The sequence below is a fragment of the Lissotriton helveticus genome, chromosome 3_1 (assembly GCF_964261635.1).
Source record: "Lissotriton helveticus chromosome 3_1, aLisHel1.1, whole genome shotgun sequence".
Lineage (NCBI taxonomy): Eukaryota > Metazoa > Chordata > Amphibia > Caudata > Salamandridae > Lissotriton > Lissotriton helveticus.
Window position 1 is genome coordinate 91620654 of NC_136061.1, and position 23220 is coordinate 91643873.

Below are 23220 nucleotides of genomic sequence, written 5' to 3' on the forward strand. Positions count from 1 at the left end.
AAGCTGAGGAATATGGCAAAGTGGCGGGTTATAAATTAAACTTACAAAAAACACAAATAATAGTTAACTATGCCCCTCCTGTGGCGATGCCTGAGATATGCAAAATAGCCACTTATTTGGGAATAAAAATAACAGCTAATATACAAGACATTAATAAAATAAATTACGATGAATTAATCAAAACTACTATACTACAGCTAAAGAAATGGCACAGGCTACCCCTCAATATAATTGGCAGAATAAATCTGATTAAAATGAAGGTATTACCTAAGTTTATATACTTATTTCGATCTATACCATTAGCACTAAATAATCAATTCTTTAAGAAGTTGGATGGAATATTTAGCAGCTTTATATGGGGTTATAAAAAGGCGAGAAGATCAATGAACTTTATAAAAAAAGACACATCTGATGGTGGGCTCAATTTTCCCGACTTTAAATTATATTTCTGGTCCGCCTTTACTAATCGGCTACGCTCATTACTCAATGAAGGAAGGGCTTTATTTTTTCATTCTTTTATGTTAAAATCTGATTCAAATCTATTCCTATTTAGAACGAACGATCCCAACTACTACAAAAGAGTCAAATTTAAGACAGCTAGAGATATAACAAAGATATGGGGCAATATCCTATCCTTCTGTGACACTAATTTTTTCCATTCGAACTTACCACTATGGGGAAACCCAGGCCTACCAAATATCTTTAATGATAACACCGGCCACCGATGGTCTAGACTAGGTATTAAAACCTTAGGGGACCTATATAATGCACAGGGTTTTATGGAATTCGACACTCTTAAACAATTATACAACTTATCTGAAAACATGAGATACAAATTCCTACAGATACACGATTTCCTGATCAATAAAAATCAAATCTTTGAAGTCCCAGAATCTCCAGAATTTGATATCTGGACTTGCTTATACTCATCAAAAAACAAATCTGTTATAAGCGAGACATACAGCACTCTCATCGCTATTAAACCTAACGATTGCAGCATACTGGCTGATAAATGGAGCAGAACACTGGGATTAAATATAACCTCCACACAGATAACAAACTCTTTAATGAACATTAACAAACGAGCAAGATCATCCAGTTTAAGACTTCAACAATTTAAAACAACATGCATGTTATATTATACTCCCGAAAAAATCTCTAAATGGTCTCATAACAACATTTATAGTGATCGCACGAAGTGCCCTAAATGTTCTATGGAGGCGGCAGACCTGACACATATGCTGTTCTCATGCCCAAATCTGAAATCTTTTTGGTGCGAAGTGGAAATTTTTTTGCATATGAAGCAGATACAGATACCAGCTCTAACAGCAGCATCAGTTCTATTAGATATATATATTGATCCACTTCCACATGCCGCTTTGATTACAATACTAATGTCCTGTGCTAAACTAACGGTGGCAAGAGCTTGGATCAGTCCAGAAACACCAAAAATTTGGGACTGGTGGACACTGGTAACCGAAATACACTCAATGGAGTTTGCTTTAGCAAATATTAGGGGTACAAAAGCAATGAAAAATTATGAAAAAAACTGGGGTACTTTTATAGAACGCTGATGTTATATCTCTGAAAAAACTGTATTATTTGACAGCTGTTATTATATTCTGGAGACTGTTAACATGAAACTGTTATATCTGCTATGTATGATGGCCATTATATATATGTATTGTGTTTTATGTATTGCTATTACTCTTCTTTTTGTATTTTTTTGTTCTCCTCTTCAGCCTGCTAACAATAAAAATCTGTTAAAAAAAAAAAGAAGCCATTTATTCATAACCACTAAAAATTTAATCTCATATGTACATCAATACATTCCAACCTAGATTTCTCTCCCGCCTCAGTCTCTGGCCTCTTTGGAAATTGACTAAAATGATTCATCATGGATGTGTTTGATAAGACGAATATTGAATCCTTCGCTCAATCTAAGGAGGGGTATTGATTAGACAAAACTGAGCGCCATCACTACATCCACTGAGTCATTGAAACAGAGAAGCAGCAAGGAAAGATAGAACTCATTCTGAAAAACTCTTCCCCACACCAGGTGGCTATTTCTAAACATCTCAGGATCCTATTAGAGTCTAATCCCATCTCTCATGATCTTATGGGTCACAAGTTTGACTGCGGGAAGCTTCACTAAGGAGTTGGAAATGCTCTTGTATGTATGACATTTATAAAAGCATGATGTGAGTGAGTAACAGAGAGGCACGCTACAAAATAACGTATAGCCAATATTACAGCCATGACACAGCCCATCACATATTTCTTGGACTTGTCCTAATTGCTGGAGGGGCTTTCGTCAAACAGGCGACGCAAAGCATATATGGTAGAACTAACTATCCTGTACCTGAGCCCTTCTTGAAGGATGTCCCTAAAAGAATCAAAGAAGTGGTGGGCGACCCAATAAAAGCAAATCGACTGGGTTTGAAGGTAGCTAGAAGTACTTACTGTTGATTGTTTATCAAAACTCACTATTGCATCATGTTGGAAACTGGAAAACGCTGCACCTCTCTCACAGCGGCATACACAACTATTGAACATATTGGAAATGGAAAGAGTTTTTGTTAATTTGACAAGAGAACTCATGAAATTTGACACCAGGTGGCAACCACTATTGGATTTCTTTATATTGGCCATCGAGCCCTAGTCTTGATGCCGCGCTTCAGAGCTTTGGACCTTTTTCCATGGCTCCTGGTTGATCATTTGGCCAAGTAGCAGCAATAAGGGCTGTAACTGGAACAGGAGCTTAGATTCACTCTAAAAGCTTGGTTGATTGATGGCTATACGATTAGAGCAATTTATTGACCAGGCGCTGCACGAAGAGAGGGAGCTTACAGGGGAGGAAAGGAAAAGTAAGTCAGTCGATATCTTTCTCCTATATTCCTTGAAGGGATATCCTGGTGAAATGCTGCATCGTTTACAGGCAATTTGTATTGATGATTATTCCGCTGGACAAGTAACAAACTGTAATAAAAAAATATTGCAGAAATAAAGAAGAACATCAAGAGTCTTTTCTTATAATTGCTTCTGCTTCTGTCTAACACTTTTCACATCAATAAACACAATGACATCCATGTAGTTGCGTTTAGGCTAAGGAGCTGATTTCAATGTCGGGCGGAATAGCTTTCGCCTGACACCGACTTGGTCCTGGGACCAACAGACCTCTGGTCGGCAGTCCCGACCACTTCATCAGGATGCAAACGAACACTGTACGGTCGCATTTCTCCATTGCCCTATGGGAGCATGCATTAGGGCCGTAAACCAACCATAATACATGCTCCCATAGGGAAATGGGAGGTGCAGGTCATCCCTGCGCACAATGGCAGGCTCCTCAAGATGTCTGCCATGAGGTTCAGAGATCAACAGGGGGTCACCATAGGTGCCCCCTAGGCCCCCTAATTGGAGGCCACAAACCCAAGGGTGCCCTGCTGGGGCCCCCAAACATGCTTTCCGACATGGTTTCCATGTCAGACAGGCCAGCATGGTAACCATGCTGGAAACCGTACATCGTAATCTCAAGGACGGAAAGGCACTATCTTGAGATTATTGGCCGGCTTCCGACAGGCTCCTGGAGCCCAGCGGAAGCCAACAGGAATGACCGGCCGGTTTACTTTCTGACCGCCTAGATCATAACGAGGTGGTCGGAAAGTAAACCGAGCAGCCCATTACGATGCAGCCTGTAGAAGGCTGCATCATAATCAGCCCCTAATTGTCACATGCTGTGCCAGGAAACAAAAAGTTGAAAAAATAATAGTACATTATTTCAAAATCTACAGTGGAAAAATGCAGTGTATTTGCCTCTTTCCTGACACATGCCACCTTAAATGATTGCTCAGTTATCAACAATAACAATGTTCCTTCCTTCTTAGATCAAACTGAAGCCATCTCCCGCAAACCTTCAAGGTAGAACTCCCAATACGTGGCATCCGTGGGCTTTGAATGGCATTAAAAGTTGGAGCAGAAGCTAACATCTTGTTCAGAAACTCGAACAGCATATAGCAAGGCTGCTGAAGCTAAAATTACTTGTTACAAGTCTGGAAGCCAACCAGTACAACATGTGTTCCAGACCACAAAGCAATGTGACAGCCCTGAGAAATGTACACCTTTTCAGCAAAATTCAAGCTGAGACAACCCCACTGCCAAGTTCATTTGTTTCACCAATGTATTGATTCCACTTTCTTATAGGTTCCCTTGGGTGACTTTCTAATACTAGTAGCTAAAGTAAGACCAATACCTTCGTCTGATTGTTATGTTACAGAGATTTGTAATGTATGGGGAGCAAATAAACAATAGATTTAGGCCTAGATCTCTGTCCTGGAGTGCATGTTTGACATTGTGCAACATTCTGACCATCAAGTGTTCTTTGTACAGTGATTTCTAGAGCACAGTATCACAGTTTCTGTTCAATTGTGGTCAGCAACAGCGCTGTGCATTTTATATACTATCTGGTTGTAAGCAGGATGTGGTAGTGTTTCTTGGTAAACATAACTAGAGACCTTTACCAATTCAGGTATGATGAGCCATTTGGAGAATTGATGTGGACATTGGCATCAACATATGAGGTCATGAGGAGTATGGTGTTTTATTAATTCCACAATATTCCTTTAAATTGGGTTAGCTATGTGGCGTTCGGTGGGTGTTTGGCTGCAAGACCTATTAACTCACTAGTGTAGAGTTCATGTACTGGTACCAGGAGGCAGGAAAACCCTTGGGCCCAATTCACAGAACTAACTTAAGACAAAATCCTACACTTACTACCATTTTGGTATTCACAGAAGGCACTTCTTACTCATTTTGGTATTCACAGAAGGCACTTACTTATTTCGATATTCACAGAAGATAGGAGTCCCAACTTTAGGACTCCTAAATGTCTTCTGTGAATACCGAAAGTCTTAAAGTTAGGATTTTTCTCAGTTTAGGAGTCCTTAAGTTAGGAGTCCTAACTTTACTAAATTATACGTCAGGTTGACAAAATCATGCAGCAAGAAAAGGTTAATTATGCAGCATAATGCGGCACATTTTTTGATGGTATTGCTTCATTATTTTGTCATTTGTACACACAGTAATACTGTCTGGGCAAAGATTTTACTTCATTAGTACCAGTTTAGCAACAAAATACAGAAATAAGGGCCATATGTATCATCAAACTATTTTGCATTTCCTAAATAGCGAATTTTAAGGAATCGCTATTTAGCAAATGCAAAACGGTATGTATGTACAAAATCGCTTTTCAATAGCGATTCCTTAGCATTCCTAATTTGCGATTAGCAAATTGCTAATCGCAAATTACCCATTCATTTCCATGGGCCAGGAGGCCCATAGGAATGAAAGTGCAGTTTGCGATTAGCAATTTGCTAATCGCAAATTAGGAATTTTTCCAAGGGTGCAGGGGTGTCTCAAGAACACCCTGCTGCACCCCTGAAAAAGACATTTGGGGGCATATGGCGCACATACATGCCCTAAGGGCATGTATGGGCGTCATATGGCACCTTTTGTTTTTTGGAAAAAAGCTTTTTGAAAAGAATTCGCAAATTACCACCAACTAGAAGTTGGTGGTAATTTGCTAATCCTTAATGGCATTTTTTGCATATTTTTTGTTTGATACATTGCATTTAAGGAATCGCAAAATTTGCGATTCCTTAAGTGCAATCGCAAAATAAGGAATAGCAAATTTTGCTATTCCTTATTTTGCATCAATCATGTTTGATACATACCATTTGTCTAATTAGCATTCGCAAAGGCCGAAATTCGCAGAATTTCGGCCTTTGCGAATGCTAATTAGCTTGATACATATGGCCCTAAGCAACTGAAAGATGACCAGTTAACCTTGGCGAAGGACCTTTCACTGCATGCAAAAATATGTCGCCACATTTTAGTAACCTTGGATCTGTTTGAGCTAGAAGCAAACATTTTTTTGTTAAATTCTGTAGATTGTACATCAGATGATGGATTATGTGGCAAATGCAGCAAATGTTAAATATGCGGAAAGAAGCCGCAGCAGCAGAGTCGCATACTTCCAGCGGCCCTGCTTATAAACAATGTTGTTAGTCGGCAACAGCAGAGCTAACACACGGGGCACCAAAGTGAACGAAGAGGAGCTTGAATATGCTTCAGGGAGCTGTGCCAGAGTCCAGATGGGGAGGTGTTAACCATGTGTGTGTGTGTGTGTGTGTGTGTGTATGTGTGTTGTTTTCCACCAGCTGCCAGCACAGTCCAAGCTTTGGCTCAGAGGCCCCGAGAGGACAGAATTCATTTCAGAGCAGCCTGTCCGAGGTGCGGGAGACTAGATGAACACACTCCAGTGAACCCTGTCCATCGGATTCTGCAGCTCGCAGACTCTGCCAGGCTGGTCAGTCAGGAGCACAACAACTTAGAGCATAATGCTTCTGAAGTATGCATTGACCTGCCACACCATTGCCTCAAAGCTCTGAGAGGTCACAGGGGCATGGTTTAGTCACATTACGTATGAAGTTCAACCTGGAACTTTCCCTTTGCTCAGCCTTGAAGAACAGAGAGCAGCTCTGCCTTTGAGCTGTATGACCAATTCATTGTTTTGTGCAGAAGTAAAATGACAGTTCCCCCTTTACAATAAACTGAACGTAATCTCTGGATTTATTTTACAAAACAATATTTACCTCTGTATTTGTAAATGTGATTGGTGGATATAAAGTATGACTCCAGCCACAGCATCGCTGCAGGAATTTCAAATGGACCCAACAGATGACCAAAGTTGAGAGCACATCTGTGTGCCAGGAGACCTCAGAACTATGAATATTTTCCTTATAATATTTTCAGGATTTGACAGAGATTTCTCCAGAGGCAGTTGCCTAACCGACATCAACAGCACCAATGCGTTGAAACATTTCTTATACATTGGATAGATCACCCCCCACTCACCCGGTGAGTACAGCTGCCCCTCTGTATCCCTGACTTTGCCCCAGTGCCATACAGAGACGTTCAAGGATGGTCGTCTCAGTGGTCACCTTTATTCAACATGTAGATGTACCCACTGGCTGCCATTTCCTGAAGTTCAGTGTAGGTTTTAGGAAAACTTGGGGATATCTGGACTTTGACCTTTGCCCCTCAAATAAGGGCATCTGTCCTGTGCCACTGGAGCAAGTGATAGCTAAGAGTTTATTTTTTTATTTTATTTTATTTAGAGAGTTTTATATAGCGCGAACGTGACCCTTGGGTATCAGAGCGCTTCACAGATACATATACATGGTATTGGGGTATACTTCGCATAAACATTGCCATACATGGAGTGAGGTAGGTAAGTATAAGCTATATAGTAACATTTCCCTTGATAAGAGATAGGTAGGTACAATCTAAGGTATAGAGCTATATAGAACACAAATACATATACATATAGTTCGTACATCATTACCATATAGTGCGAGAGTTAGGTAAGTACAGAGATATGTAGTGAGCATTTCCCTTGATAAGAGGTAGGTTAGCTTTAAGTCTAAAGTATAAAGTTATATAGTAAACATTTACCGCTGCTAAGAGGTAGGTTAAGTATAAGTATATAGGGAACCTATCCTAGCATATGTACAATGGATTTGTAAGAATAGAAAAGTGATTGACATCGGTGTTACATCTTTCTCTATATTTTCAGACTGCGTCAACCCGGTTATTCTACTAATCTATTATTTCTGTATGTTGAACTACTGTTCAAATGATCTGCATTATCTTTTATCTGTGTATTCTTCAATCCGTTTCTGGGTAAATAAAGTACCTCCAGCTTGTCCTGTCTAGTAGAAACTTTCTCTTTCTTCCATTCAATGTTCAGATTTGACACATTTACGTGGTGGCGGAGTGGTCCTTTCTTGGCTATGTAAGGAACTTACTCATTAGGAAGATCTTTGTTTCCCTTTTGAATGTTGTTGTGTTTGTAATTTTTCTGATATTTGGAGGGAGTGAGTTCCAAATTCTGGGGGCTGCCCCTGAGAAAGCTCTATCGTATGTTTTCTTTTTCCGGAAAATGGGTGGTTTCAGCATCAGCAGATTGGCGCTCCTTACTGGTCTGCTTCCTCCAGACAGCTCAATCTTCTAGGCCAGGTATCTTGGTGTTCTGTAGTGTACAGCTTTGTGGGTAACACATGCCATTTTGAATTGGATTCTGGAGTTGAGTTGTCTACTCAGATTAAATCTACACCCGGGCCTATTTGAAAACAATGACAGACACATGTGTGCACTGCAGTTTCATGTCATTGCACAGGGATTTCCATTTAATGACCATGCAGCAACACGGATTATAGCCTCAGTGTGCACTGAGATTCTTTTCGTGCATAGAGGGCATGCTCCATCTTTTTAAAATCTCAGACATTTGACTCCTCCACTTCTTAGAGGGCTTTTGTTACTGCAACCAACACGACATTTGGGTATCTTTAGGGTAACGGTGTGTAAATGGTGTACAACAACTGCCTGAACAGATGCTTCCAGGATGCTCAGAGTGGTGCAACTTGCCCTGTAGTGTAAGCCAAAAAAAGGGGGCACGATTCTACCTCAAGTATCAATACCAGCTAATGTAGATGTGGCGCAGGGGCTTGTGTAGCCTACACTCCACTTTCCTGGATTACCCAATCCTTCCTTTCAGTAAGTGATGACATATAATGACAAGAAGTCTAATGATGGTTTCCCCCCAACAATTTACTCTTAGAAGGACATGGGACTCTCATGCATGCAGCGTGCAATGCTTCATCACTTAGCACTTAGCACATTTTGAGTTTCGATTTCTTGTTTTTGATGCATGCATAACTGTTATTTTATGGGAAAGTAAGATGCAAGTCTCTGTAAGGGGTCGTGTTGTTATTAACATTGCATCGTGTTAGCTAAACATGTTGGTGTTTAGTCATATCTCCCTAACACAAATCTAAAAAAGGAATAAAGTGCCGCTATCAGGACACTGCCTACGCATCTACTCGTCAACACGTTTCTGTCGTTACAAAAAGGTAATTCTGGTCTCGGGCATTCATCAGGAGTTATGGACCACTACACATCAAGACTTGGTTGGCCCACTATCAGTCAATGTGTATTAAACAGAAGATAAACTGCAAGCTGGAACAGTACTAAGACTGTAGCTGCAATGAGGAAATTGATACACAAATCACATTTTTTCCTCATGACCTCTTGCTTCCTAAGGACTTGTATTGATGGACATTGGGAGTACAGAGAAGTATTATGTTGTTGATGAAACATGTGCTTTGTATTATTTCTTTAATAATTATCCAAGCTCTTCTAATACTTTTGGTTGCTACAGTGTGCTAAGAGCTATCTTGTACCATAACAGGAAGCATTCCTAGACTAGGCTATGTTGCTCATATCTATATAAATGCCATACACAAGGTATCAGAGTTCTAGTATGTACATAAGGATTGCTAAGGAAAAGGAACAGAATAACATTAATGTTATAGAAAATATACATTGTCTTCTGAAAGAGAATGCACAGTGACGACCTTTGAGGCAGTTATTCAAAATATAGGAAGGACTGCTAGTATGTATATATTTGAGGTATATATTCATTGAGTGTTTTGTTTTCAAGAATTACCAGTTTCACGTCAAAGTCCAGAGAGATGGTCACATCGAGGTATTGTTAAGGTATATCCATTCACTATTACAGTTAAGTCTTGAAGCACCCTGCGACGCCCTTAATCAACGGAAGTGACACGTCAGAGGTGTGGAGTCGAGTGTCTCTGTGATCTCTCTTATCTCATTCCACTTTCTCAGGTTCGACCACTGACTCTCACATTGCTCTCTCGGTGGTCATTGGTGGAGATAGAGAGAGGCGGGGAAATGAACTGCTCCCATTGGATTCCAGCATAAAGGTTGATGCATCCTGACAACAAAACGGGAAGGTGATACACTCAAAGGGGAGGGCCCTTTCCCAAACAAAAAGGGAGATGGTCCTGTAATAGATGTAAAGGGGAGGGGCTCCAGGGAAGGGCTCCAATTAAAAGAACAAAGGGGAGGGGCCAGATGATGTCAGAAACATTCACAAGGGCTTTGTATGATAGTAACAAAGGGGAGAGGATCCTGTCATGTAACCAAAAGGGAAGATCTGATGATGTGCACAGAGGGGAGGGGCTTCAATGACAGACACAAGCGTGAGAGTCCGATGATAGATACAAATGGGAGGGGTCCGATGATAGATACAAAGGGGAGGAGTCGATGATAGACACAAGTGGGAGGGGTGCGATGATAGATACAAAGGGGAGGAGTTGATGATAGATACAAAGAGGAGGTGTCCGATAATAGACACAAATGTGAGGGGTCCGATGATAGATACAAAGGGGAGGGGTCCAATGATAGATACAAAGGGGAGGTGTCCGATGATAGACACAAAGGGGAGGGGTCTGATAATAGATACAAAGGGGAGGGGTCCGATAATAGATACAAAGGGGAGGAGTTGATGATAGATACAAAGAGGAGGTGTCCGATAATAGACACAAATGCGAGGAGTCTGATGATAGATACAAATGGGAGGTGTCTGATGATAGACAAAATGGGAGGGGTCCGATGATAGACACAAATGGGAGGTGTCCGATGATAGACACAAATGGGAAGCGTCCGATGATAAACACAAATGGGAAGTGTCCGATGATAGATACAAAGGGTAGGGGTCTGATGATAGACACAAATGAGAGGTGTCCGATGATAGACACAAATGGGAGGTGTCCGATGATAGATACAAAGTGTAGGGGTCCGATGATAGACACAAATGGGAGGTGTCCGATGATAGACACAAATGGGTGGTGTCCGATGATAGACACAAATGGGAGGTGTCTGATGATGGACACAAATGGGAAGTGTCAGATGATAGATACAAAGGGTAGGGGTCCGATGATAGACACAAATGGGAGGTGTCTGATGATGGACACAAATGGGAAGTGTCAGATGATAGATACAAAGGGTAGGGGTCTGATGATAGACACAAATGGGAGGTGTCCGATGATAGACACAAATGGGAGGTGTCCGATGATAGACACAAATGGGAAGTGTCCGATGATAGACACAAATGGGAGGGGTCCGATGATAGATACAAAGGGGAGGAGTCGATGATAGACACAAGTGGGAGGGGTGCGATGATAGATACAAAGGGGAGGAGTTGATGATAGACACAAATGTGAGGGGTCCGATGATAGATACAAAGGGGAGGGGTCCAATGATAGATACAAAGGGGAGGTGTCCGATGATAGACACAAAGGGGAGGGGTCCAATAATAGATACAAAGGGGAGGGGTCCGATAATAGATACAAAGGGGAGGAGTTGATGATAGATACAAAGAGGAGGTGTCCGATAATAGACACAAATGCGAGGAGTCTGATGATAGATACAAAGGGTAGGGGTCTGATGATAAATACAAATCGGAGGTGTCCGATGATAGACAAAATGGGAGGTGTCTGATGATAGACAAAATGGGAGGTGTCCGATGATAGACACAAATGGGAGGTGTCCGATGATAGACACAAATGGGAAGTGTCCGATGATAGATACAAAGGGTAGGGGTCTGATGATAGACACAAATGAGAGGTGTCCGATGATAGACACAAATGGGAGGTGTCCGATGATAGACACAAATGGGAAGCGTCCGATGATAGATACAAAGGGTAGGGGTCTGATGATAGACACAAATGAGAGGTGTCCGATGATAGACACAAATGGGAGGTGTCCGATGATAGATACAAAGTGTAGGGGTCCGATGATAGACACAAATGGGAGGTGTCCGATGATAGACACAAATGGGAGGTGTCCGATGATAGACACAAATGGGAAGTGTCCGATGATAGATACAAAGGGTAGGGGTCTGATGATAGACACAAATGAGAGGTGTCCGATGATAGACACAAATGGGAGGTGTCCGATGATAGACACAAATGGGAAGTGTCCGATGATAGACACAAAGGGGAGGAGTTGATGATAGACACATAGGGGAGGGGTCCGATGATAGATACAAATGGGAGGTGTTCGATGATAGACACAAATGGGAGGTGTCCGATGATAGACACAAATGGGAAGTGTCCGATGATAGATACAAAGGGTAGGGGTCCGATGATAGACACAAATGGGAGGAGTTGATGATAGACACAAAGGGTAGAGATTCCTGTGAATGACACAAAGGGAAGCAGCTTTGTGTAAGGGCAAGAAAGATGGGGAACCACCCTCCTGTGATGGCCACAAATGGGAAGGGCCCCCACACCGGATCCTGTGACATAATTTTGGGCGGCGGTGAAATCACTATGAGCACGCAGGGGACTCTAAGAATTACAGATACTAAGCAGTGGCAGCCCCTGGAACCATGCTGAGAGAATCAATAGTCAATTATGTCCCAGCAATGAATTACCAGGTATTACGGTCAAAATCAATTACCATCAAAATGACTTTAACCTCATTTTGCTGCCAATATTTTAATTCTTTTCTGTTGTTTTACTCGAGGGCTGCAGTCTTGGTAGGGTGCAATTAAAGTGGAATCAAGATGAATCGCTCCAGCCTGACACACCACATTTATATCAGGGAAAGCCGGAGAATTTTCAGATTTATAAAAAGGACTGCGATCACGAGCTGTTTTTTTTGGCAATAACAGAGCAGGGGAGCTAGCTCAGAGGGTTAATGCATCCACTCCAAAATCCATGGGTATCCCCCTACAGAGTGAGTGAATAGTGGAAAACAGTCAGTAGCCCACTGAGATGTATGTTATTGAAGTGAGACTAAATGTGAGCTGGGTGCACCCTCCTATTGATACCCATAAGAAGTAGCGCTGAACATGGCCTGGTGGGGTGGGATAACTAATAGGCGTCTCCTAGCAAAATCACAGTGATCTGGCGGTCTTCACACTTTGTGTGAGAGTAAACGGCTCGGTGGGTGATCGAATGGGTTCTGGAGGGAAACAACCTTTACAACGCAACTTTTACAACACACTACCATTACAACAAAACTTTTACAACGCAACATCTATTACATCGCATGCCATTACAACACAACCATTACAACGCATGACACTACAACGCATACCACTACAACGCATGTCATTACAACGCATACCATTACAACGCATACCATTACAACGCATAGTACCCTTACACTATCCAACACTTACCCTACTGTTGCACCCACTGGAGTTAGAATAGTAATTTTTACCCCTACACTATCCAACACTTACCCTACTGTTGCACCCCCTGGAGTTAGAATAGTAATTTTTACCCCTACACTATCCAACACTTACCCTACTGTTGCACCCCCTGGAGTTAGAATAGTAATTTTACCCCTACACTATCCAATACTTACCATACATGCAATTTAATGTTATGCGTTGTAATGGTATGCGTTGTAAAGGTAGTATGCGTTGTAATGGAATGCGTTGTAAAGGTAGTTTTTAAAAATTCGTTGTAATGGCATGTGTTGTAATGGAATGCGTTGTAATGGATGTTGCGTTGTAAAAAATGCATTGTAAAGGTATGCGTTGTAAAAGTATGCGTAGGTTCTGGATGATGGATGCTACTTCAAATCTTCCTGGATCAGAGCCTTCTTGAAGGCGATGGAAGTGAGGAAGACACCAATGGTGAGGCCGGTGTTCTGCATGGTTTTTACAGAACTCGCTTCTCTTCATGGGGCTGTGATTACATTCAGAGGTTAATGATGCTCCATGGCCAACAGCTTTGGAAGGAGCACGTGCCGTGGAGGTAGACTAAGCTGAGCTCTTCTTCAGACTAGAACTAGTAGACAGTTTTGTCCAGGCTGGTGCAGCAGGGTTAGAATTCCACACAGGGGTTTGCTATATTGGTAATCACCCAAATCCCCTTTAACAGGGCAAGGAGGTGGCCACAGTTTAAGGAACCATCAGACTTCCACCTTATAAGAGTGCACAGTGCAACACTTTCGCCAATGTCAGCATGGACGTCCCGGAGAGGAGCCGGCTTGGCAGATCAGGCTGGATTGTTCCTATTGGAGAAGGACCACGACTGGTTTGCTTGTGGCTGGGACTAATCTGAGGTGGCACTGTGGGCAAAAAAATGATGGACTGATATGCATCCAGAGGCATGACCAGTGGCTGAGATTAATTCAAGTATCTCACCCATCACTTTTTTGTTTCCGTCAGCAAGTACGTACCAGCCCGCTCATTCCTCTTTTGCCACCTACGAATCCGACCTGAAGAAGCCGCCTCTGCAGACCTTCCGACTTCTCCATCCTTTTAAACTCAGCAGCTGCCAGCACTTGTACAACTTGGCAACGTGGATTCATCCATTGGGCAGGCAAATGGCTTTAGTGGTATGTGGTCTGCCCAACTGCACCTGGGGGTATATTCAGGAGAGGCCCTCCCAGCTCACCTACCTGGCCTGCAGACCTAGATGATACTGGTGCAGGTGAGAACTCCTCTTCTGCACCTTGTTCTGGGTACCAGAAGTTAGATCTTTCCTAATACTGCTACCAGATTGATGGGTGCGTTTTCAGGGGCAAGGGGTGCCACTGAGCAGACTCTCAGCTACATTTTCATCAGGGTGACACTCCCGAAGGTCTTTGTTCACCTGCTCTGCTAGGGCAAAGCGTGCTCATCTGCTAGCCAGACGAAGGGCATCTCCACCTGGCTGGTCAAAGGGCTGCTGCAGGGTCCCAAGATGACACAAGGCTCTCGCATCCTGAGATGTTTGAACCCAACAGGTTCTTCCTGGTGGCCTGCACACCACAGAATGTAAATGTAATGTAAATGTGTTGGACATGTAAAGCGCACAGCTGCCCGTGAGCGTCCCGGCGCTGAAGACCGCTGGGGAACCCGTCCTGGCTTTCCCTGTGGGATGGTCCCTTCTGGGTATCTCCAAGGTGAAACCAGGCATCCCTGGCATCTGTGGGGGGCCGTTGTAGAGATGAGGCAAGCTTAATGCCCAGAGTTGCCGAGTGTGATCCCTGGTTAGAGTAGGCACCGAGGCGAGAATTGTCGAGTCCGCTGACCCGGGTCCACGACCCTGCCGGGAATTGAACCCTGGTCCCGCGCCGTTCTCTGCTTCCGGGTCTGCCGCCTCTAACCAGTGAGCCACACCTCTCCACTGCATTCGTCAAGGCAAAGTGTATTTTGAATGGGTGTAGAAACATAACATTTCATTTCTTATTAAAAACTTAATTTTAAAAATAATCCAAAAATTCTAATTTTGATGCAGGTAGTCTATGAAAGTGTCTTTTCAACGTCCACAAATGGGATGAATTGGAGTTACTACCAAAGTGATAATTAAGGAACAGGTATACAAACATTCTGGGTGTGCAATTTGCAATGCAGCGTATGAACTAATAAATCACATGCCAAGCTGTCTATTTGTAGGGCCTCGTAAACACACCTGCCTAATGAATATGAATAAGGAAGGCTGCAGATTCCAACCCTCCGTGATTAACTGAAAGCAAGGACGGAGGCCTGCAAGGCACAGCAGACCTTCGTCCGTACGTTTGCATTCCCAAATGGAAAACGTTTTGTAAAGCAGCCAGTGAGGACTTCTCTGGGCTTGGTCCTTACATCGTAACACGGTATGAAGTGGCAGCTCACGCCCTTTTCTTTATCCGTTGGAGAGCTTTCTGGACTCACCGGCTCCAAAAGCCACAGGGGGTTCGTGCCGGGTACATGTTGGTAAAGTATGAACGTTTCTGAACAGCAGGAGGTGGGGATACTTGCAAAGGGGATTTCTTATTTGCAGGATTCACATCCGCCATCTTGGTTTGGGCACAATAGAGCTGCTGAGACTTAATGGACATGAAACCAGGCCTCACAGTCTTTTGATTATCTCACCAGCGACGGCTCCTCCATTAAGGTGGGGTAATGTAGCCCCTCCTGCTGTGAGCACAGCAGGTACACACAGAATAATAAAATGGTCATTACCTTAGCATTTTATTCTTCTGTGGGCTGCCAGCTGCACTAGCACAAGTGTGATGGTGGGGGCAGACAGACAGACTCCTGCGTATCACAGGATGACTGCTGCAAGTGTGCATGACAGTTTGGCCGGATGTTTACAACATGCCAATCTGTCATGCACACTTCAGAGCCGGCAAACCCAGTGCTGTAAAACAGAAGAAGGATTGAAAGCACAGGTGCCCAGCCTCAAAATGAGTACTGGGTTAGCCTGCTCCAACCAATCAATAGGCCGAGAATTGGCTCGATTTGGAAGCAGGAAGTAAACTACCTTTCTTTCCTGCTCGTCGTCGCCAGGGAGGGCAACAGGCAACATATCGGTGAGTTTTATGGAGCTTAGAGCTGAAAGGAAGCATGGGCACATTAAGGACAGATAGGGATTGGTGACAGGGACCGGGGTACCAACCAATGGCCCTGGTGCATGGGGAGTCAAAGGCCACCAAAGTCGACCTCTTTGCAAAATTGTTTCGCAGGTTTTCTTTCCTCCTTCCCAGTTGTTGACCCAGTTTTATGTCAGATTAGCAAGCACAAAAATTGAGCCACAAAAGAATCGTGGCCAGAACATTGACCTCCAAATATCATCACGTTACGAATATATAGGTAATTATGGATTGACCAGTCTTTTTTTTTTTTAACAAACTTTCTTGAGTTTTACTTGAGGTTGCAGGCATAACTAGTGCAACATAATTCCCATTAATCAGGATTTTTAGCTGACAAGCTCACCAATACATTTAATTCGGCTCGACATCTATGTAGATAATGCTATATAGAACGTCAAGGTACATATATGGGAGTCAAGAACAGTAAATCAATATGTACCCATGTACACTTAGCTTCACAATACTTTGGTAGTCGATATTCTGGGTACAATATCTTTGTAACACGATAGTTAGAACTTGATGTTCTGGTTTTACGCCTGTTGAGTCATGTCTATATGCTATAGAATTCGTCATGTACATTTTATTCAGTAGTAGAAACATAACCAGGCGCGCAACACCCATTGGGCTCACCGGGCTCCAGCACCCCCTCCCCCGTCGTGTGTGTCAGCCCAGGGTGAGACAGCTTCGCGGGCTGGCGACCCTCTAATTGCAGCTGCACCCGAGGACTTCACAGGGCTTCAAAAGACCATTTACTTGTTTAACCCCTCCCCTGCTGGTGACGGAACCACTCCGTCATCAGCTGCGGTCGCGGTGTGCTGATGACGGAGCGGTTCTGTCACGGCCCGCTCGGCACGCCTGCGCGGATTCCGCGCCTGCGCTGAGCGTTCCATTCAGCGGGCGGGGCCGTGACGGAACCGCTCCGTCATGAGCACAGCGCAACCGCGGCTGGTGACGAAGCGGTTCCATCACCAGCATGAGCCCGCCGCGCTGCCGCCCCGCCCCCTTAGCACTGCGGCGGAATAGCCGCCGCAGTGAAGGGGTTAATAAGGCTTTTGTTGTGTTTTCACCCCTTCTTGGAGCCACTCTGCCCAGGGCCGGCTCTAGGCTCACGGAGGCCCTGAGCAGGGAGTGTAGGTAGGGGGCCCGAGGCCGCCAAATCCCTGCCAGGGGCCGCCACGAAAATATGTATCTAAGGATATATATTGGCGTGGCGGCCCCTGGGGTTTGGCGGCCCTGTGCAGGTGCACAGCTTGTACATGCCTTAGGCCGGCCCTGCTCTGCCTATGGCTATGGCTGGAAGAATCAGCCCCCCTCCCCCCGAAATTTGTCTCTAGTTGCCCGCCTAAACATAACCATGGCCGGCAGGCTGCACAGGAAATGACGTGCACTTGTTGGAAAGGACCCGCCCTCTCCAGGCCCGGCATCTTTAATCGAACGCCTGCCTAATTGGCTACCTCGAACATCTCTGCCACAAATCAGCTGGAGACCACAGCGAAGCCCTGTCATACCGAGACCTGTTTGTATGCAGCCCGCATTCCTCTCTGCTGCTTCTAATGCATGAATCAAAGGATACTGATTTTCCCTGTCAAAATCAAAAACAGCCTCTCAGGGGCAAATCTATATTCAGACGAGTGTATGGGCCTAAAGGGCCGCTCGGAGAGCTTCTAATGGCTTAATCTTAGGTTCAAAAGTTCTCAGTCACACGGTAAATCATTCAAATCTCAGAGGAGGAAAAAAATAAAATATGCAACTAAGATTTAACAAAGAGGGGTGACGCATTCAGACGAACACACTGAAAGAAAGCAGCAGCCAACCAAACACAAACATTCACACATTCAAAGAAGCAAAGAGCCAGATACACACGCTTGAAGAGAGGCTGATACCTAAAACACACACACACGTGTGCAGGTAGACAGCAAATCACAAACACAAGCAACAGCTTAAACACACCCACACCCAACCACACACACACAGACATACACGGCAACACCCCGCACCCAGGGTGCTTCTACCCATTAAACAGAAGGAGAAATATAGCCAAAACAAAGCGGTTGCTACAAAATGAAAACAATAAATACAATATGCAAATAAGATTTAACAAAGAGGGGTGACGCATTCAGACACATACATTGAAAGAAAGCAGCAGCCAACGCAACACATTCACACATTCAAAGAAGCAAAGAGCCAGATACACACGCTTAAAGAGAGGGTGATACCTCACACACACGCACGCACACACACGCGCGCACGCACGCAGGAAATCTCACCTGGTGACGGAGTGAGGCATGAGGTGCAATAGACAAGAGGTAGCCTTGCTAGTCAGTAACATATTATAAATACAAACCTAAAGTCACACACAGTTTTGTGCCTAGCTGCACAATAACCAGACACAGCGAAGCCCATCGTCCATAGCTCCCCATACATCTTCAATAAGTTGTTGCCAACAAATAGCATAATATGTGCAAACCACAAGCAGCTATTGAAGAACTGTATAAGTCACAATACAAAAAAAGGCTGTAGCATGCTGTTAGTGCCAGTGGGCTGTGCAATAACAAAATCGCAAAGTGTGCTACATCAATACAATCAATACATAAAACTAAAGATGCAGGTTGCCTGCGGAGAGCCCTGGCCCTAAAAGCCGACATCACACATAAACTCTTCGCCTGCCATCATACTGCATTTTACTTTCAGGCACCTTCAAACTATTGCATCATTTTCAGCGGTGAGTAATTTAATAGAAAGATTGGATGATGACTAACGTTGTGCGCAAGTCTCACTTACCGCACAAGGCGATGATGTGACTGCTGTCTTCATGAACAAACTTCCTAGTGACGGCTTCCTCCATTATCTGTTTGACCTAAAAAAAAAGACAGGCAGGTTATCTATTTTTAAATAATAAACATTGTCAGCCTGATGTGGGCTGCAGAGAGATGGATGTCAGATAAGGATGCTGGACTTCCTGTCTCTGCCTGCTGTACCATTACTTAGTATTCAGCTTTGCTTTTGCCTCTCTTCCCCCACCTCCTTCACAGCTGCATATTAGTTCCACAGACTTCCCAACCACTGTACAAACAATTTAATTATATTAAATTAACCTTGAAGATCCCAAGCCTTTTGATATCTTCCTTGATCTAGAACCACATCTTCACTCTAAGATAACAAATTCATTGACTTAATTTAAGCCGAGGGGTATTTTGGTGTCTCTGTTACAGATCCCTTTTTCCTCCACTACGATATTTATATATCTAAATAATTAAATGGTCTTTATCATATCTTCCCATTGCTTAATCTCTAACAACCTAAACATATTTAAAACTCTCACCACTAGGTAACTACTGAGGTTCTTGCACCACTGTGATAAATGTCTCTGATCTGTTTTTATATTTCTTGAAAAGTGGACACAAGAATTGTAAAGGTGCGGTATTGCAAACCATTAAGAGAATATTAGGATTTCTTCCTTTGCTGTGTTAGCTCTATCTCCCTTATTCTGAAAACCATCATTTTTCCAGACTCCCTCCATTTCTGGATCCCTTCTCACTCTCTAGGGCAAAAAAAACAACTCCTATGTCAAATCCCATAAACCATATGCCCATTCTTCTGCACCTTTAGTTTAAAAAAAAGTGTTTACTTTGTTGGAAATGGTGCCTGAAGGCAAATATTTTACCTTAAGGTTTAGGATTAATGTATGTCTAATTTCAAATGAGTTCAATTATTAATAATACTGTCACTAATAATAGGGTCTTCTTTGTTCTTCTTTATTTATTTCTAGAGCACACAGTAACCAAGCAGTATGCCCATGGTGAGCAGCAAACAGTAATAAAAGAACAGGAATAGACACATGAGACATACATTAACAGGGCAGAGAGTCTTTATCACTTTTCTGCAGATGCTGTGATTAGTCATGAGTCAAGGAGAGCCTTTGCCAGTTCCGGAGTCGGAGCTCCACTTTTCAGGAATCTCTGTCCCCGCAACGTGAGCACTTAAATAGCTTATTTGGACCGGAGCCAATCCTGACCGAAGCACAGGCAGCAAGAATATCTAAAAGAAAGACTGTCCACTCTTTTAGTAGATCTGATGGATTATGCAGAGCACCTTAAAATAGATCAAATACACAAAAGGTGATGGGAGGAATGCTTGCAAATAGTCTACGTACCAGCAGTCGCTTGGGGTAGCATGCCAACCCATTGTTCTTTTGCCATAATTTCACCTCAGATTAGATTTAGCCATAATCAAATCAGCTATAGTCCTGCTCCATGGGAGCTGCTCAACCTGAACTGCCAAGCCAAGTTGTCTCTGTAGTGCAACACAAGTAACCCATGGCCGGTGAGCACAGAACTCACGTCTGGGCATACCCTTGAGCACTTAACACATTGTATCAAACACACCTTAAACTAGAACCTGTAACTGGAATTGTACCATCTTTGAAATATGGGTGATTGTTCATAGGCAACATGCCAGACTGAGGCCCCTGGATTCCACCCCTTGACACGCCAATATTAATGCATATCTATACTCCATAAAAGAAAACATTAAAGTTCCAATCATGGTAGTGTTGATATAGGGGTGGGGGTAGGTCCATCTGTCATAGTCCTGCCCCCACCATTGTCTTGAACCCCACCACCAGGAGACAGCCAGATCTGTAAACAGACACTGCCCTTCCAGCATGAGAGCAGCTTGCATTCCATAGGACTATTAGCTGTTTCCAGAATGTAGTGTTTGTATAGTTTGCTATGCAACACATTTCTGATTTATAGTACATACTGCAAAAAGTTTTACCTCTATGTATCTATGGGAGTTCAGGTTGTGGGCGGGTGTTTATAACAAGCCATGAGTCAGAGCTGTGAAGTTCAGACTGAAGCTTCTCACAGTGCACGTCAGTGGGCCATGAAGGGGTTCAGAATACATGCTCACCCAATACTTCACTTCTCTGGAGAGTGCACAGAGCAATGGTAAGGTGTGCCATTTGTAATTGGGATTCTATGCTAAGGTGTGTGAAGGAGGTACACCGCTGTGAAATATCACAGGGCAAAAGGTATAGAAAATGCTATGCTTAAAGGGGAGAGGGTGTGGCATGTTCAGGAAGTGAGGAAAAGGAAATGTAAGGAAGAACGTGCAGGAGGGGAGTGGGGGAAAGAGGTAGCTGACGAGGAAAGAGATGAGGTGTGAGATATGCAGATGTGGGTTTAAGAAAGATATAAGGAGATTTTAAAAGTGTAACTAAAAGACTGAATAAGAAAATGGTGTGAAAAGTACAAAAGAAGCGATTGAGACACTTCAAACACCACTAGTCCTTCTACAGACCTAAGTAATGTTTAATTCACAGCCATGTAAATGTTTTGAACAAAAAAACAAAGAAATTCATCAGATATAGTTAGCAAAGCTAACTATAACTTGCACCCCCACCATGCACTGCTTATGACCTTACATATTACATCACTCATTACATGTCCTATGACATCATTTATCTGACTAATGACATCTCAAATGACATCACTGATGACATCATCCAATGAGTGTGTTAATTTCTTGCATAGTTTACATAGTGGTGGGTAAGTACCATATTATTTCTCTACCTAATTTTGTACAGTCTGTGGACAGCTGATGGGTGTAAGTGTTTACAAACCGCATGTGCTCCTAATGCATCATAGGTGTGTAGAGGTATTGAACATGGTATAAATCTTTGTATTGAAGAGTAACTCTGTGTGCACGCGATGGTTGACAAATTGCATTTAATATGTTCCGCACAAGTATTTTGGCCCTGCAGAAAAGGTTTCCAAAAGGGCAAATATTCTATGTACTACATACTAAGTATTGTAAGCACCCTTGAGTTATTTACAGACTCATCTCAGCATGGTAATTTCCATATAACACAGTAGTCTGTGTACACCAAAGGTACTAACCTATGTGCATGTGCTTTTTTTGCTACAGAAAATGGGCAATCAGTAAAGTTTTTACCACAGACGAAGGATGCAGGTAGTGTGATCTTTAGCACTTTCAGATCTTAAATAGTTTAGGTGAATAGCCTCTCTTTGCAATTATTTTTGCATAGAGTGCAGACTGTTCTCAGTAGATACTTGTTGATACTCAATGGTGTGTTTCTCATGAGAGTTTCACAGTCTGCAAACAATGTGGTACAGAGTAAACTTTCTTCATAGCATAAACACTGTTTACAGTACCAACTTTTCTACTCATATCACCTTCATTTTTCAATGTACGTTCAGTGATTGTGAGGTGGTTTGATACAGATAAATGCTGTCCTTAGTAGGGCATTAGTTTTGAAGCAGATATTGAGTATCTGGAGGAGCAATGGGCCAGATATATGACCCTATATTGCATGTGCAAACCGGTTTGCAACCCGTTTGCCTATGCAAAATACAAAAGGACCATGTACTAAACCTATTTAGCGAGTCACAATTTATTTGCGACTCGCTAAATAGGATTAGCGACTCACTATTTGGAAGGGGTGTTCCAAGGGCTTCCCTTCCTAATAGCGAGGCTTAGCCCTATGTATGACTCTTTTGCGACCGCAATTGCGGTTGCAAAACAGTAAACTGCTTTATTTAAAAGCAGTCCCAGACATGGAGGTCTACTGAGCCCCGCAGGCCACCATATCTGGGAGGTCCAGCCATTCCCAATGGGGTCGTAAATTGCGAGTGCCTCATTAATAATAATATTTATGAGGCATGCAATTTGCGACCCCACCGGGACTCGCAGTGTCTCAGACACTGTTGTACAGAGCATTTTGCAACTCACAAATTGCGACTTGCAAATGAGCGCAATTTGCGTGTCGCAAAACGCTATGGTCGAACATCTGACCCTTGGTTTTCTCTGAACAGTTGTATTCAGATCAAACACCACATGCAGTAGGGGTTACACTTCTCTTTGTGGTTGAAATTCAATATGTACTAGGCTACCCATGAAGTGCATGGTTAAGGGCCA

General features: G+C 43.2%; 1 protein-coding gene across 1 annotated transcript in view; it reads right to left on the bottom strand.

The window, feature by feature from the left end:
• The window catches only part of SGSM2 (small G protein signaling modulator 2), a 929300-nt gene that overhangs the window by 661585 nt on the left and 244495 nt on the right, over nt 1–23220 (bottom strand). The window contains exon 2 of the mRNA XM_078683529.1: nt 19063–19138. Coding sequence (XP_078539655.1) covers nt 19063–19138 — 76 coding nt within the window. The remainder of the gene's footprint in view (nt 1–19062; nt 19139–23220) is intronic.